Below are 18,012 nucleotides of genomic sequence, written 5' to 3' on the forward strand. Positions count from 1 at the left end.
CCTGAACTCTTGAATTAAGTACTTTATGAACTGAAGCCCTTTGCTGCTGTTCTTTGGCCTCAGTAGCCCAGTCTCTGCTGGGGAAGTTTTCAGAGGCTCGGCTGTGACTTCAGAAACTCATCACAAGTCCAGTAATGAATTCAGCTTCACAAGAAGCCTCTTATATGCACTTGCATGACAAAAAGATACAGGTCAGATGTCTTCTAAGCTCACAGAGAATCAGTGATAAAGCTAAGAACAGAGGCATTTTTTTCCAAAACTTTAATCCCTCCCCCAAGTTCTCTCTTCTTACGGCCATAGATGTTGATAAAATTCATGGTCAAAAGAGTTGAAAGGGTTTTGGAACAGTATTTAATATCCAAAGCTTCAGCTTACAATACAAAAGAAAAAAGCATGATGTCTGTTTAGAAAGCTGATATCCAACTGTAGTCCATTTTTCTAACTTTTCGTAGCTCTTTTTCCTCAGCTTTGGACAGTTTACATGTTATCTCTCCTAATAAATCCATAGACTTTGTATTTTCTTGTTCCATTTCAGTAACATCTTTTTCCTCGTCTGAATCCTCTTCTGCTTCTTCACTTTCCATTTCTACTTCATCAGCAACTTCTTCAGCACTGTAAAAGGAAGATGATTGGAAATAGTTAAATAGGTAGTTCTGATCACACATGGTAGTACAGTTCAGTTATCATGCAAATAACTTCAAGCAAATATTGGATTTTTTTTTTTAAAGTCTCAGGCTACAGAAGAACTACTGTACTTCTTGCCATCTCCATTACAAACTATTTCACATGGCTGGCTTCTCCTTTAAGTAAAATTCCCAAATACACATTTTCTCCAAACATAATATGTACTGTCAGAACATGCAGCTCAGCATTATGGAAGAAGTTATTCCACACTTCTATAGATTAGAAACATTGCACATACTGGTGGATGAGAGAATTAAGGCCACTCTTCTTTCAGATAAGAAACAGGTCACTTGGGGTCTTAAAAAATGCTGCAATAGCACATTCCAATGAAGAATTTTTTTTTTTAAATAGAGAGGTATTTAAAACAGCTGCTCCCTTCTCACTTGATTCAAAAGAAACTCATGCTGAAATAGAAACTATACGTTAAAGTAATTATATAGAACAACCACCACCTAAAATATGGTACTTTGATACTATTAATTCAAATACCTGTTCTGTCATTAGGAATGTCCTAGGTGACAGAACAGTCCTGGTCTCCTATAAGTCATCTGATCTACTGAAATTTATCCCTCCAAGTCAATGTATTATAGATGTGTACCATCACTGTTTATTATTACTGATACGGAAAAGAGAAGGATTTAACATTAGTAAGGATATCAGGCTATACAGTGATACACACTTACCAGCCTTTCAGGGGCCTGCTCCTACAGTCCTTGTAGCTGTATGCACTTCAAATGCACAGGCGTACTAATTACTAGAGTCAAAGTATGAGCTCTACAGCTGCAAATATTTACAGAGGCCACTGAACTCCTAAATTCTTCTGTACTAAACCACACATAAGTTTCTATATATTCTTTGTATGCATGCGACTTTTGCCAGTATTTTGTTGGCAAAAAATTTACTTTGTCAGTCCAGTAAGAATGTTGATCTCAGAAGAACAGGCCACCAAATGCCTGTTTGGCATTTGGTACTCAAGGCCAGGCTGGATGGGGCTATAAGCAACCTACTATTCTATCACCTAAGAGGAGCAAAGGCAAAGAGTGTTAGAAAATTATCTGAAGTGTAAGAATAGCTTTTTTGAAGATGCATTTAAATTCAACTGATCTCAATAACTAGTATGAGTTCTCCCATTTTTCTTACCTTTTTTTCTCTTTGGAGATGAGCAATGAATTAATAAATATAGGACACAGGAAGGAAGCAGACGGCAAAACGTGTGCTGGAGTGTGCAGGAGCTGAAGAGAAAGCAGAGAAGCTTTATTATGAACGCTTTTGCCTGTCATTATTTTGCTTGTTCACTTACTGTAGTTACTCCTACCTCTTTAACAGCAGGGGAATCTTGCTCGTGGTGATTACGAACTACTTTTGTAAGGTCTGTATCCCCTTGTGATTGTTGATGTCTGTGCTTTCCCAACAGCAAGCTAAATGGGGTCACCGGAAGGCTTTCTTCTACGGCCAGCTTGAATAAAAAAACACAACTTTTACAACTTGTATTTGAAACAAGACAGTTTTAATTAGAACTTCTATTGTCAAAGATCTAAATTCCATCTCATTTTGAATTACCGAAATTTGGCTAGAAGAATTTAGAATCAATCTAGGTGACAGAACTCCATGCTCAGATTTAACTGAGCTGAGCCATATGACGTGGCTCCTGATACTTATTTCTCTCAGGCCACAAACCAAGGCTCCAAGCATTAAAGAAACCAAAACAAGGAAGAGAGCTAGCTCAAATATCAGGTGGTTTTGCTTCATGCATGCAATCTACATTCTTTTAGAAAATTATCAGATTTTGTTCAGGAAAATTAGAAAAGAAGTATTATGTTACTAATACTTCACCTTTTAAAGGTTTTATGAACAGGACTTCTGCCAACATATAAGCAAGTACAGATTAGTGCCCCTTCAGATAAGGGCCTGTGACTCCCTGTCAGGATGTGATAAGTGTTTTCATGACAGATGGGAATTAGAATCTGTCAAGTTGAACACCAACAGAATTTTGAGTACCACTACACATTTCTATCAGAATTACTTTGAAAGGTACCTGTTTGCTTGACACCGTAAGCCTTTCTTCTGGGGACTTTGTGCTAAACGTCATTAGCTCCTAAAATAAAGAGAGATGTAGCAGAGTTATGACATCTAGAACTGCTTTCTGTGTTTCAGTACCTAGTCCACAAAAGTTTGGCCCCAAAAGATTTGTTTGTCAAGTGGAAGAAACCAATACAACTTTCTCTTTATTTTAGAAAGAAAAGGAAGCAGGAATGAGCCCAATATCTCTGTACAGACTTTGCAGGTAGAAGGGAAAACAGACAAAACAACCACACAAATAATATGGGGAAAATCTGAATATCGTATGAAAACATTTGCATAGCTAGCAACACTTCAGCTTCTACATAGTTTTTTCTGTGAATGAAGCAAGAGAAACTATTGGAAGCAAAAGAGCAGTAAATAAGAAAATCGATGTTAAGCTATTTTAGCATTTGAAAGATTTTAATGAAGAACCATGTATGGCTTTTGTTGCTTTGAAATTATGAAAGGAAACTAATACTCAACAACAGCTGAGCACCCTCACATCCAAGGAACCACTGCTAACCGTTATTTCTTACTTGTGCATCGGTAAGAAGATATAGTTGGGATCTTCTTAGCCAAACGTATTTTTCTGAACCAACTGTTTCAGGTACGTCTCTTGGAACGAAGGCAGCACACTGGATTTTTTCTTGACAAAGGTTTCTCTGGATACAGATCGGCCGTGGCTCATTTGGCTTAAACACAAACACTGCAAAAAAAAAGAAGTCTCGCCTTTAAGTCATGAAATTCTTACCTTCCTGGATAGCTGTCAAAGCCCTGTGTATGACAGCCAGTAAGGGCTGGACTGGATTGTCTTTAAGCACTAGTTTGCAGGACTTTTAACTGGATATCCTCAATACATATGAGAAGTTACCCTTTATGGTATTCAAATCCAGAGAATACGCTTAGTAATTAACTTTTCTGTAGAACAGTAGCTCTGGGAAGAGTAAACGTATCAGAGCTCTGACACAGTTTTCCACAGGTGCAAACACAGACTCAGGTTTGGCTTTTATGGAATTCTAAGAAAACCTTTTCTAGAAATTATGCTTTCACAGTTTTAAGATCCACTGACTACTACTTGTCAAAGAAGCCTTTGTACTCACAGCTGGACTCTTTTGAGAGCCATGAGACAGCAGCAATGTGTTCTGAAAGGGGATCAGGTTGCAGAATTACAACGTTGAGGTGAGCACTCCATTCCACTGAAAAGCAAACACAGCAACAGCCAGGTGTGAGAAGGCAGCATTCAGTTCCACCCCGGTGCTTTGCCAAATAAAAGGTCAAATGGAAATGACTCAAGGCTTGGCCTCTGCAAGAGGCATACAACTTCACTTATTCCCAGATTAATTAAAACACAATTATCAACTTCCTCTACAAGTGCAGGAAATACGAGCTGTTACTGTGTTATCACCTAATGTAGAAATATTGAACATGCACGCTGAGAAGGATACTATCTTAATTAAGTATTAAAAACTGACCCACTACAAAACATTCTGTGGAAATCTGGATCAAACCAGAATTATTTAAAGGTATCATAGTAAATTTGTGTTAGATGTCACCAGTCACTCTAGTACACATTTAAGCTGATCTTACATGCACAACTGAGCAGGTTCCAGCAACAGAGAAAGCCATGATCAGTGGCACCAATAAGGTATTTGGAACATGTTAGTCTCCCAAAGCAGATGTCCCTACAGAAGCAAAAAGTCAAAAAAGTTAATGACCTTCAGATTTCATTCTTGTGAATCAATACTACATAGAGAAACAAGTCAGACACATTCAGTTAAGATTTAGTTCTGAGAGTTGGTCAGGATAAGTTTGTATTTTGCTTTCACCTCTAGCAAGAGGATGCTTTCTTTCACATGCAACCACAAAACAGGTCTGGAAGATGTCAAGTATGCATGACTCCATAAGGATTACGGAGAATTTGGAACTGTTCCTACAACATTCTGATTTTAAGCAGTGATTTTAACCTCATAAGTAACAAACATGTAATTACTAGTGTTAACATCAGGACTGGAAAAAAGCTTCCAGTATTTAAAAAAAAAAAAGATTCCCACTACTGAGCTAAGAACTAGAACAAGTAAAGTAGTAAAAAAAAAAAAAAAATCTTATAGGTTGCTGATATGCTTTCTGGAGAAAATAAGAACCTCTAACATTAGGCCAGTAATGACTTGGAGGAGCAGCTACAAAAATCTTAGAACTGAAAGGAAACATAGTTCATTTGTAGCACCACTCAGAATTTGTTTAGAGAGAGATCTGGCTCAAAGATTAACTAAAGGAACCAGAGAGGTCACCCATTGCCTGGCTTTCTTAAGGCAATCATAAAAAGGTGATGCTTCACCTGGATCAGAAACTACTGTATATTTGCAGTCCATCAAGCTTCATGTTGAGGTTGTCCTATTCTTTGGGCCTCTAAATTTTATCTGTACTGCGGACCTGAGCCATTCCTCACCACCCTCATGCAACAAAGAGACACCTGCACCTCTTCAGTATGTCTGTTAACATGGCAGCACCCAGCAGAACACGCTAGGATAGTCTGCCAGCCAAATAGAGGTTTCCAGCAGAGGTTATCAGCAATCAAAATACACATTGACATCATCTGCATTATAAAATATGGCATAATGGCTTACCAATATACTTCCTATTTGAATTAATGTATACAAGAATAAAGCACTAACTTTTTATATTTATACTTCAGTATTTTGATTCATCTCTACATTAATGGGGAAGTTCCAGTTAGTCTTTTCCATATATGAAATATGACATTCTGCTGTTAAATTCAGCATTTCTAGGAACACATACAAAATTGTGAAGTACTATGAATTGATTCTGTTTTGAATACTCAAGTAAGACATTAAAAGCCAAATAGAGAAGATACAAAAGCCAAACATACCTTATCTTTCCAGGTGGATGGCAAAACGTACACTTCAGATCCCACGTACTTGAATCCCATACAGTGACAGTTTCTTCAAAGCTAACAGCAAGCAAAGAGCCATCTTCTGAGAAACAGCAGTTAGTCGCTTGGTAGTTGTGATAGCTGCCTACAAAGTCACAGCTCCAACTCAAACTTTGCTGTGCTGCATTGAATAAGCAAATTAGATAATTAAATTTAAGTCTATACACAAAGAGAGGAAAATTCAAGTATTAGTGCAGCAAAGTAGGCTCAAGAGCATGAGAGCTCAGTTTCAGAAGGCTTACTTTTTTGTGAAGTAAGCAGAATCTACCTTTTTCCAGTACAAGAAGCATCTAGTATCTAGATTTTTCATTTGCCCTCTATTTTGCATCCCAAGATTATCATGCTTGTTTTGCCAACTACATTAAATGTTCTCAAGTAAGCAGGCAATAGATTTACAAAGTGAGAAAAGATACTGAAAGAAATCCTTTATAATCATCAATTCACAGCTGTTACATAAGAACTGCCTTTGAAAAGGCCAGAACCAGTTCACTTCTTTAAGCAACACAGCACCATCTAGAGGCACAGTAGAGACTTGCTACAAAGAAAACACCAAAAGGTTGTTCCATGTACGAACCAGTTAGTTTATTAATTTAATACATGCTTTTATGGATATGTGCTGCACAGAAGATACAGCACATTCAATCCTTTTACCTGATAATTCCTCTCCTCCTCTGGAGGAAATACGTAAGGAAAGTCAACACTAATTTTTTACTTTTATGCATGCCACGGAATAGAACTCAGTATAGTCACAAAACTAATAAAAACACCACCCCAGCATTAAAGAGACCAGTCAGCAGATGCAAAGCAATCTCAAAGGAAATAAAAAAAACCATTAGGTCTCATCTTCAGTCCACACTGACTTAAGATCACAGTTGCCTAACACTGAAATAAAATTAAGCAGTAAGAGATCTTTCGCATTTGATGTTCGAAGGCATATGGAATAATACACGCCCCTCTCTTGTTGTGTGTCATTATTTTGCAAGAAGCAAACCCCAGCGTACATTTTGAAGAGTAGGATTTGGTTACTTAAGTATCTTGGAAGTGGATCCTAAATATCCATTCTAGGACTTGTTTGATCCAATAAAAAAAAATCTATAAAAACCTGAAACATCTAATAGGAAGGAAAGATGTTCAAGAAGTGAACTATCAACTGGTGGATTTCCAGAATGGTAAAATTTCTGTTGTTTTATACTAATGGCAACCAAAACACTATCTCTGTTCCACATCCTGCTCCCTTGAGCAGAATTGTCAAGACTATACTCACAGAAATGAAGTGTCTGCTTTCCCAGCATGGAAGCATTATTACACAATGACAACCCTTTAAATAATGAATATAGGCTGCCATTCCCTTCTGCAGCAAATTTGGTAAAGTCTCTACTGTTTAAGGAACCTCTATACCAGTCTGTAATGCTGCAAAACTTCAGAACTTCATGACGGAGGATGCTCAGGAGAACGTAATACTCCATGCACCTGCAGAAATATGTAAGTGGATGGGACCAGAGGGCCAGGTTCTAAACAGATGAAGTTAGGGTCAGATTTATATCGTGTGTTGTAAGGTGGCAAATAAGACCATGTTACACTTTGACCATGCTTACCTTCTGGATCAGTGTCTTCTAGTATCACCCAGACTTTAAACAGACAATCTTTGCCAGCTGTTACCAGTATCAGGGAGTCATCTTCCAATTCATCCATGTCACGGAAGCACATGGCTGTTATGTGGTCATCGTGGGGCATGCTTATTTGAGTATTCAACTTAAAGCTAGAAGGAAAGAAAAAAAGCTTGTCACTTATTTCATTTTGAACTTCAGGAAGATTACAGTTTAGAATTATTCTAGAAGGGGCAGGGATAAAGGGAATCAGAGAAACAAAACTTGTAGTCAGAAAGTGATTTTTCAAATAAGCAGTCAAGAAACACATTTGAACTAGAGGCATGTTTTGTTAAAGAAAAAAACAAGGTCAGTTTTCTGTAACTTAAGACTAATCAAATAGCAATTGAGTGGAGAAAGTAAGAAATTACATTCAGGACAGCTATTCCTAATCTCTACTTATTCTCTATTTATTTCATGTTTGTGGGCTGTTTCAGATGTGTCACATGCATTTAATCCCTTCCTACAGTTAAATCCAATTTTCCTATTATTAGTTCATTTGAAGAAACCCTTTACAAGACAACATTTGCGTAGATATTTGCATCATGCTTAAGATACAGACTTGGACACCTAGAAGGCCATCTCTAGTTATCATTACCTTTGTGTTTCTTCATCAAAGAACCACAGCTTCAAGTGTAACTCAAGGTCAGGTTCTTCTTCTCTCTCTTCCACTGTTGCTAACCACTTGCCTTGGGCACTAAATGCAACTTTAACCAAGTCAGTTTGGTTTAAGCCTGCCTGCTGGATGTATTCTTGTTGAACAATATCCAACTGAAAAACAAGACAAGAATAAATATGAGAATTCCAGTGTAGATTTATAGATATTAGTCAGAAGACAATGGAGAAAGGATGTGCTGCAAGCACTGATTTGAACTGATTGGTCTTTGGCATAAAAAAAATCAGGATAAGCAAAATTATGGCATGCAAATTCCATAATAATAGGAAGTGTGTGCATGTGAAGAGGATATTGCATGAGGATTTTACCTACAAATTTGTGGCATTTAACTTGAGAGTAACAACACTGGAGGGATTTATTCAACTGTCAGCATTTAGCTATGCGTACAGGTAACAAGACTGTGACAAAGCTGACAAAATCTCAGGCTGGAATCCAGTTGCAGGGTACGGGTGCTGGGTTTTGCTTTGTTTGTCTTCTGAGAAATTCTGATGTATCATATACTTGACTGAAGAAGTTTTAGCACAGGCCTGTCCAACTTACACTGTACAGCTGTTTGTCACTTTGGAGACAATAGAACTGCAAGTGGCCAGCCTCTCCATTCAGGACCAAAGCTTTGGTTCTAGGATCAACCACTAGACCAGTCTTGACATCCCTGGCTGGGAACAAAAGAGGACAAATGACTTCAGATTGGAAGTTACATATTCTACCCCTTAAGGAGAAGAAACTTCACTGCACTTACCTCTAATTAGCCCTTGAATACTTTTGGAAAATCTTAGGTTGCTGTTTATTATTGTGATTCCTGAAAGGAAAAGCATATAGAGACTTAGAACAGGCTTCCACCAAGCATTAACATCTCACAGAGGGAAAGGCCCTTAACTGTATACATATCAGATTGTGAAAAGATGTCTCCACTTAATCTGTGAGATCCCTAAATCAAGATGTAGCCAAGCTACAGCAAATTTGCAGAACTGATGAAAGAGCAAAACAACCTGCTTTAAGTGTATGTTCTTTCAGATCAGTGTTCAACCTGTTATGTATTACCTAGTTAACTCATTTGAAATGAATGAAGTAGAGCTAATACAGATTTGCATTCCATTTTTGCATTAGGTGGTACTTAAAATACTTGGCTTACTGTTGTCTGTATGCAAGGTGCAATAGAGAGTGCCATCAGACGAAACAGAGATGTACTCAATAGCAGATCCCAAGCGAGGAAGGAAATCCTTCTTACAGTCTGATCCGTTGTGCCACTGAACCAGAACAGCTTCAACTCCTCCACTCAGCAAGCTGGTTCCTTTCCAGGAAATAAACATGCAGTTAGAGGTTTTGTTTAAAAAAAAAAAAAATATTGTCAGCACATGTATGTGTTAGTAGAAAAACACATACTGTCACATACAAAACAGTTATTCCTCATGCCTAGCCTGTGCAACAGACATATACATGTATGTTTCCTATTATCCCATGTTAAACCATTAGAGAAACTTACATGAAGTAACAAGAACTTGTGCCAAGAGTAAAATTTAAACAATGGTTTGGGAATCGTAAGCCCCATTACCTTTTGTATCAGTTCAGTATTTGTGTTAGAATATAGATGTTCTCCTTCTATAAGTATTTTGCAGTAAGAAGTATGCCAAGAAATACATTCACCTGAAAGTGAACTGGGTTTTTATCATTAGGTTTGAGCTCAGACAGGACTGGCTTACTTTCTTCAGGTTCAGACAGACTCTGGCAAGAGCTCATTGGCATTACTGATGAAAAAGGAGACAGCAGGGTGTAAGTGGTAGGAAGAGGGGCTAGATTTTACATTCTGCCACAGCAAGTCGATTTTTGTATTATGAACACCAACCAAAATAGCACCAGAAAAGCTCAACCGCTTCCACTTATTTCAGATCCTTCCTGTACATACTTAAAATTCTACAAACTTATTTGTTAGTAAGTGGATGAACTTGAACTTCCATCGATTTCTTCCCCCCATTCTACAGCTCTGTGTCTTTGAAAGACTCTTGTACTCACCCTCTATAGAAAAAGAGAGATCCATGACCCTGTCATGATGCCAGTGCATGGTGGAAAACACATACTCTTTGTTGTGGTAGAAATTCCTCCTATGGAGAAGGAAAAGAGTACTTCAAGCACAGGGTCATCAACTGAGCAAACAAAGGGGAATATTGAATCGAATCAAGCGTATCTTTTTTCTAACCTCTGAACTACAGTTTCTTGTATGCTTTGGTGACAGGGAAGGAAACGTGCCAGCAGCTTTCCCGGGGAATGCTACGCCTTCCTGGCATGCACTGTACATCTTACACACACTGAGCAACCCAGAGCTGCAGAGCAACTTGGCAAGCTGACTCTTCTTAACCATGCAATTCCACGAATGTGCTCTCACTGGGACTCTATTGCCCACAAAGTTCCTCCAATTACTCTCCCATTACCTTTTTCAAATACGTTACAGAATAGTGGAGTGTGGCTGAATGGGAATATTCCCTCTACCTTAACATTAAAATTAAGCTGTATCCTGAAGTCAATGTGAGTATTGCAGTCCCACAAGCCTGGCTATTCTTTAACATTTTCAGCAGTCATAAAGAGCAACGTAAGGACTAATTAGACTGCTTTGCTCAGGTTTCACTTAATTTCTATGGTCATGCCAGTTTATGGGGTACACAGATGAATCAAAATGAACATACCAGAGTCGAATCTTTCCATCAGCATGGCCAGTTGCAATACAATCCTCCTTAGGATGGCATGCTACACAAGTGAAGAGATTATTTCCACCTTTCGCGTTTGTTGCTCTTAGAGAAAACCTTCAGAAGTTAAAAACGGAACTCTAATTATATGCACATTTTTGAAAACAAAAAGAAAACTTCAGCTGATGCACAAGTACACAGAAGTAATTCTGACAGCAAAATCAACCGTCTTCCAGTTGTTATAAACTTACACACACAATGTAAAAAAGAGTGAAACTTTCTTTCCACTTATTTCATTACATCTTTGCTTTCAATCAAGCTTATTTGTTCCACTCCTCCCTATCCCACTTGGTCCTTGACCAACCTGTCACTTGTTTCAGTCCAGCATCGTCTAGAAAAATACATACCTGAGCTGAAAAAATGAGCTATCAAGAGCTACTGTGAATACTCTTACTGCCCACCTTCCTTTTTAAAGGAAGCTTCTCGTGTACTGTCTACAACCCACCTAGCATAAAACCAAATGGTTAATGAGAAATGTAGATTACTGCGTGCACACATCACCAGTTAACACATTTTTAATATATTCAGACTGAAGCAATACCTGATATCTTCATCATTCTTACCTGTTTAACTGTTTCCGTTTAAAAAAATAAACTTGGAGATGAAAGTTCTTGACCGATGCCACATATTCACCCTGTTACAGTAAAAGAACAACCAACCAGTTAGGACATACAGACTGTACTTACACATGAAAGAAAAAAAAATCATGTTTCACTATAAAGCACTTGAAATTGGAGATGACACCGGATTGAACACCAGCATCTGTTTTGTCTACTGGTGCTTAGAAAGTACCTGTATGGTACTTTCTAAGATGGCAAGAAAGGACTGTTACAACACTTTGAGCCACTACTTCTAGCACTTTTGTCTTCATCCCTGTTTTCAAATGTTCATTTGACCCCACAACCCCAAAACATAGTACACTAGGCATTTCCTTTTCCCTGTTTGCTGTTCTTTAGACAGAACCAATCCTTAGGACAGAATCAATCCTTGTGAGCAACCAAACACTGCTGTATAAGATCTCAGCAAAACAAAGCTACATATCTACTCCTAAAATCACATTTAGTTAACACGTGTTAAGGATGTTAAGACCTTTAATATCAAAAAGGGATTTTAAGACGTTCATGAAATTATGGGTAGACTCCGTTCTCCTTGAAAAACGGTATTTTAACAATAGGCTGGTTTCCTGGCACTTCCTATGTTCTCCAGTCCATTTAGTATATGTCAAAAGTTCAGTTCTAGCAGATTGTTTTAACAAGTATCACGGCTGCCTCCAAGTGCTGCTGAAGCTTTTGTCTCCCAAGGTAGCCCTTCCAGAAGTCAGTAACCTACAATTTCTTTACAGCCAAGGTTCCATTTAATTTATTTATTTTTTTTTAAAAGGAGTGTGTTTTGCTTGACGAGTCTGAAGTGCTGCTGTGCTGTATATGTATGAAAGCAGCATATCGGTCATTTAACAGCATATCGGTCATTTAAAAGGAAAAGAAACAAAACAATACCCAACACTCCCCACCAAAGGTGAATATACCTCTCTTCCAAACGCAGTACACTTTGGTGATGCATCCACACCTTCCAGAACCACAGAAAATTCCTTGGCTTCCACATCTTGGCCTGCTGTTTTTGTCAGCTTCACTGAGACCAGTTGGAATGTATCTGACCAAAGAAAAATCTGTTACCAAAAAACTTTTGCAAACAACTTGATGTGTGTCCATTATAAAAGTGATTTGCACTCAGTCCACCTTAACAAAAATCAAGAATATTGGAAGGTATTAATATGTCTGAGAACTTTATAATGCTTCTCAGTAAAATATTGTTTAAGATATTCTAATTCACACAGCACTGAATGTTGAGGACTAAATAGAAAATTCCAGTGCAACCATAAGCAGAAAGCAAGCAAAGTTAGATAATGTTTGATCTTGTTCTGACATGACGTTTGTAGAAATAGAGAAGGAATAAGATCAAGCTATATTAAATATTTATTTCAAACTAAAGTCTAGTAAAAAGTAACCATACAAGCAGTTAAAGTGGAATAGTAGCCTCAAATGCTGTGTGTACACTATATTACGGTCGACACTGTTTAAAGATTACTGCATCTACATCATCAAATATGTGCACTATGTGATTTAGAAATGAAAATGAGCACTTTCCTAGTCAAATGTAAAAAACAGACCTCAAAGAATGAAAATAAAAAAACAAAATACAGAGCCACAGGCATCTGTCATAAGACTTAGAGAACATTAATACATTAAAGCACCTTGCCGTGCACTATTCGCTCTGTTAACAGTAGCTTATAAAAACAATATCATAATGATGACACTAAGCATACCTCTTTCACCTCTCTTGGGAATTATAACAAACACCGAGTCCTCACAACTATCAAGTGCATACAGTGCGAGAAGTTTGTATCCCACAGTGAAAGTCTGATGAAAGAAATAAAAACCCAACAGTTACTATACTTGAGCATAGAGTTTTCAAGAGGCAGCAACACAAAACTTTTACAGCCGGGAAAACAGATGTGCTTTGAAGAAAGCTTGCTGTATTGGTTGTCTATTCAACAACAAGTAAGAACTCTATTCCATCAAGGACTAATATCCATATTAAAACAGCACTAACATACACCAGATGTAGCAAAAAATAGGAAGGCACCTTACCCCCAGTACAAAACAGAAGGCTCAGCTATTGAAAGTACCCCTCAACTTGGCAGAAAGTAGGAACAACAGGACAGACAGTGGCCCATACTTTCACACCATCCTATCAGCTCCTATTGGTACCTCACAAACTGCAGCGTATTCCCTTAACACTACATTGGGCTGAACTCCAGCAAGCAGTAGTCAGTATGTCAACACACGGCTGTTTTTTCCCCTAATAATATTATTTATCATCATGAATTTCTGCAGTGACATATGTATCAACATCTCATTGCTGCGCTGAATAGATAGCTTTCAGGCTGCGTTAATAGTAGAATGCATCTCAGACTGGTTTGTGTCAATCGTTACTATCATTTTACAATCAGTGGGCCAAGAACAACTCTGCCACGCACTCACTGAGTACCTCACCGCACCTTGATGAGAATCCCATCCGTGAAGTCCCACAGCTTGATGCTGCCATCAAGAGAGCACGAGTAGAGCTGAGGAGCGAAAAACAGCTATTACAGCAAAACATCAAAAGCCAGGTTCTACCTAAAACCACTACTTACAGCTGTAAGACCGATCTGGGGAACTTTTTGAGCAGCCACCACCCAGGTGCGGCCCATCTCCGGGGACAGCGTGGCTTACCCGGAGCAGCACCACAAGCACACCCGCAGAGCCAGCCCCCCACAAGGGCCCTGCGGAGCACTCCTCCCATCCCCATGGCCCCCCAACCCCCTCCCCAGCCCTGCCCCGGCCCCCTGCCCCACCTGCAGGCAGTTGTGCGGGTTGAGCCCGACCCCCGTCACCAGCCCGCTGTGGCCGCGCAGCAGCCGCACCAGCTCCTCGGTGGCCGCGCTGTACACCTTCACGAAGTCCCCGGCGGTGCACAGCAGCAACCTGCGGCGAGAGAAGCGACAGCCGTGACCCCCCTGCGGGGACAGCCCCCCAAAAACACCACACGCAGCCCCGAGCCGTACCTGGCATCGGCGGAGAAGACGGCCCGGGCGCCATGCAGGGGGCTGCCCCCACACCGCACCACGCGGAGCCCCGCGGCCGCCACCATCTTGAGGCCGCTGCCGCCCGCCCATTCCGGCCCCGCCCGCTGCCGACATGGCGGCCGCCCCGCCCCGCGCCTCAGCGGCGCAGCCCGCAGGGGGGCCGCCTGCTTTCCTCCTTCCCACGCGATAAAAGTTGTCTTAATGTTGGTATCACGCCTACCGTGGGGACACAATGCAATTCACTGCCACGTATTTAGGGTAGCGCTGCTGTTTGGACAGCGGTACTTGGAGGTATTTGGTAGCGCGCCTACAGGTGGGCACCTGTATACAGTAACTACCAAACCGCCTTTTGCTCCTGAAGTGACCTAAATTGGGGCTGTGGGACTGGGCTGAAATCCTTCAGCATGGCAAGGAATGACCAACATGTACTGCCGAAAGGAGTAGGAGATGTTGGAAGTATCTATTTTGTGTTATTAAAGTGAGCAAGGAGCAAAATGAATCGCAGCTTTTTATTTTTATTTTTATTTTTTTTATTTTTTTTATTTTTTTTTTTCTCACTTGGTTGAAGTGGGTTTTCTGATTTGTTTAAATTTACACTCGTGGCACATAAAATTTATATGTCAGTCTGTGAAAAGCCAAAGAAATTTTCTTCCTTCCTTCCTTCCTTCCTTCCTTCCTTCCTTCCTTCCTTCCTTCTCTTTCTTTTCTTTCTTTTCTTTCTTTCTTTCTCTCCAAAGTGATAAAAGTTGTGGCGCATTCAGCTTGGTGGTTATTTAGGAGGAATTGTGACTTTTTCAGAATTAAGTACTACGAAGTATAGCCCAAATTAATAGGACAGTGAAATAGAGTTTAGGAAAAGACTTAGAGCTGAGTTCAGGGGAGCAGAATGAGAGCCCTTTAAGGCAGGGTGTAATACACCAGGTTACCTTTCTCATTCATGAAGTCAGGAATACAATTCAGGCCTAAACCTCTTGAAATAACAGTAAGTTTGCACTCCACTCACTATTCAGCAGATTTCTTGCTTTCTGGAAAACTTGGCTTACTTCAGTTGTGCACCTTAATAGAATAGGGGTTAGGTGGCTGTCTGATGGGGAGTGCTCCAAGCAAGCTGTGAGCTTTGGCATGAGGTACACTTAAAAATTTGGTCTGCTGTTTGTAAACTGGCTTTGGATGCCGTTTTGCTGAAAATCAAAATCATAGGAAACCATAGCTATTAGGCCTTGCAATCACAGGAAACCATCGTAGGAAACCATAGCCATTATGCTTTGCAATCATCTTCAGCGAGATAAAAATAAGCAAAATAAGCAGGTTTTCTTATCTCTTAAAATTCCGTCATTTAGATGGTGATGCCTCATCCATTCAATAATGGATTGCTGTTTTGCGTGTGCAAACATATTTAAAACAAAGACAGCGAATTCACTTGCTAGTTTCCAGTTCAGGAAATATTTATTTGAAGGGCAACTACTCTTGAAAGGAAGAGTGAGTACCTCAAGGATTATTTTATTTGTTAGGAATGTTTCCCTCTTAGTGGTGTGTGAATGCTAGGATCTCATTTCTTTACTGAAAGAAAATCTAACATGCCAGATTACACTTGCATATGTAATAGGAATGTATGCTGTTGTTATGGGAAGCTCCTAGAATGGACTAAATGAGTAGTTTTCTTTTTCAGGTTAGGAAAGCAGTTCTTTTTAGGGGTTTGGATTATGAGACGGGATGTTATAATAATGGTTCTTAGCTGTTGTGAACACTAGAGGGTGCTAGAAGAATGACTGCAATAATAACACCATATTTAAAGCCCAGATGACCAGGAAAGTGAAATTGCTTGAGCTAGGACTCTATCATTTAACGAGCTCCATTTCCTTCGTGTTCAACAGATGATGGCATCTACATTACCTGTACCACTGTGCTCTTGTAACTAGGTTGTGAACTGGCTTTCAGTCTATGGATGGTACATGTGTCTGGGTCCATGCATGTGTATGTCATTCCATAAACTACTGTGCAACAGCTGCACGTTGTGCATCTTGCAGTCGCACTAGTGCAAGTGCAGAGAACAGTCAGGGCTTCAGATGGGCAAACAGGTGCCAAAACAAGGAAGCAAAACTGAGCTTGCACCTTTAATTTCTTTCTGAACTGAAACCGTGTGTACAGAGAATCTGGGATAAGAAGAGACAGACGTACATGAGACTATGTTAGTCTGTGTAAAGATCTTGCTTTGAGGTTTCCTTGTCTTTAAATAGTGGCTGTTGGTAAGCAAGGATACAGCTTGGGGGAAGTGAGGACCATAATGAGGACCTTGTGAGCTTCTTTACCTTAAGCAGCTGCTGGATCTCTAGTGCTTCCTATTCCAAAATGCCTTTGAAGATTTTGTTTCTTACCACTTGGAAAGGACGCCAAGCTTTGTCCAGCTAGGGAAGGCGAGTACTGCAGTATTGAGAAAAAAAATCTGGATGAAAGAAAGACTCTCAATCTTAAACTCTCTGCTTATGGTCCAACAAATGTTCGCGGCCTTTCCTCTGATACAAACCAGCTGTAGCCACGCATTGCCGTGTGTAAACAGTATTCCTCTGCTTTTAGCATTTCTAACCACAAAGCAACAGATTGCAAGCTGTACTGTTCTCTTTTCATCCCATTTGTGCTACTTCCTTACTACTAATAACCACTTGGTCTTTTTTGAATCCCATCCCGTTCCTGCTGGAAGCAGCGAGAGCAGGGCCCAGCAGTGGGCTGTGCCCGGTGACGGGGAGGCAGGCAGAAGATACAGTGGTCGTGTTGGAGCTCTAGTGCCCTCATGAAAAGTCTCACCCTAACAAGCTGGAAGGCAAGGGGAAAAATGGTGCTTTATTACATTACTTCATTAGGATTAACTTTCTCTGCTACTTTTTGAGGAGCAATTCAGAAAGCAGCTGTAAGGCACTTACTTTTTTCAGTATTTCCTTTCATTCTTTAAAAAAAAAAAAAATCTAAAGAGATCACTGTCTTCAATGGGAGTGAAAACCATGAGATGGGCCTTAGAGATTGATAGAAGAAATCAGTGAGGTGCTGCTTCAGAACTGAGGCTGTTCTGCCCCAGTTTATATAGTATAAGGGTCAGGTCCCTTCCCCTCTTCTGATATGGCTACTAGAAAGGCTTAACTGTTTTTCTTTTTTTATTATTATTATTTTAGTATTATTTTTTTAATTTCATTTCACACCCATTTCTCATGAAAAATGTATCCTCTGCTTTCTTCTTGTGTTTTGCGTAGTAGTTTCCTTCACACCTTGGCGTCTGACAGGTGCTGTTGCTTGTCTGAAGGGTACATACCCTTTCCTCCTTAAAGGTCTCCTCTGAGATAAATACTACCAACAAAACTCTGGTGTATGAGTATAATCATGTTAAGCTGAAACTAGCTGTGAAAGTCTTCCCTGTGGTCAGCCAGCAGACTTTGCAGCTGAGCAATGCGAGGCCCTCCCTTTCCCCAGGGACAAGGTATATTGTTCCTGCAGTGCTTCCAGCCACTTCTGCCTGGAGGACAAAAAGGAGTCAGACATGTTGCGTCTCTTACGTGGTGGTGTGGGAGGAGCTGAAGTACTTGGCTGGCACTGCAGAGATTTTGAAAAGTACCCAGTTTCCATATAAAATGGATTGTTAGCCA

General features: G+C 39.9%; 1 protein-coding gene across 1 annotated transcript; it reads right to left on the reverse strand.

The window, feature by feature from the left end:
* Positions 1-328: 328 nt before the first annotated feature.
* On the reverse strand, positions 329-14,448 carry WDR75 (WD repeat domain 75). The gene is made up of 21 exons (XM_032190546.1): positions 14,360-14,448; positions 14,150-14,279; positions 13,814-13,879; positions 13,079-13,172; positions 12,281-12,405; positions 11,319-11,389; positions 10,696-10,812; positions 10,028-10,116; positions 9,150-9,308; positions 8,757-8,816; positions 8,558-8,673; positions 7,940-8,112; positions 7,291-7,454; positions 5,633-5,816; positions 4,333-4,427; positions 3,846-3,941; positions 3,282-3,451; positions 2,720-2,779; positions 2,000-2,140; positions 1,825-1,916; positions 329-612 (listed from the first exon to the last, which is right to left on the reverse strand). Exons 1-21 carry the CDS (start codon positions 14,443-14,445, stop codon positions 405-407), a joined length of 2,496 nt encoding a protein of 831 aa, XP_032046437.1. The 5' UTR covers positions 14,446-14,448; the 3' UTR covers positions 329-404.
* Between the last annotated feature and the right edge of the window lie 3,564 nt (positions 14,449-18,012).

The sequence above is a fragment of the Aythya fuligula genome, chromosome 6 (genome assembly GCF_009819795.1).
Source record: "Aythya fuligula isolate bAytFul2 chromosome 6, bAytFul2.pri, whole genome shotgun sequence".
Lineage (NCBI taxonomy): Eukaryota > Metazoa > Chordata > Aves > Anseriformes > Anatidae > Aythya > Aythya fuligula.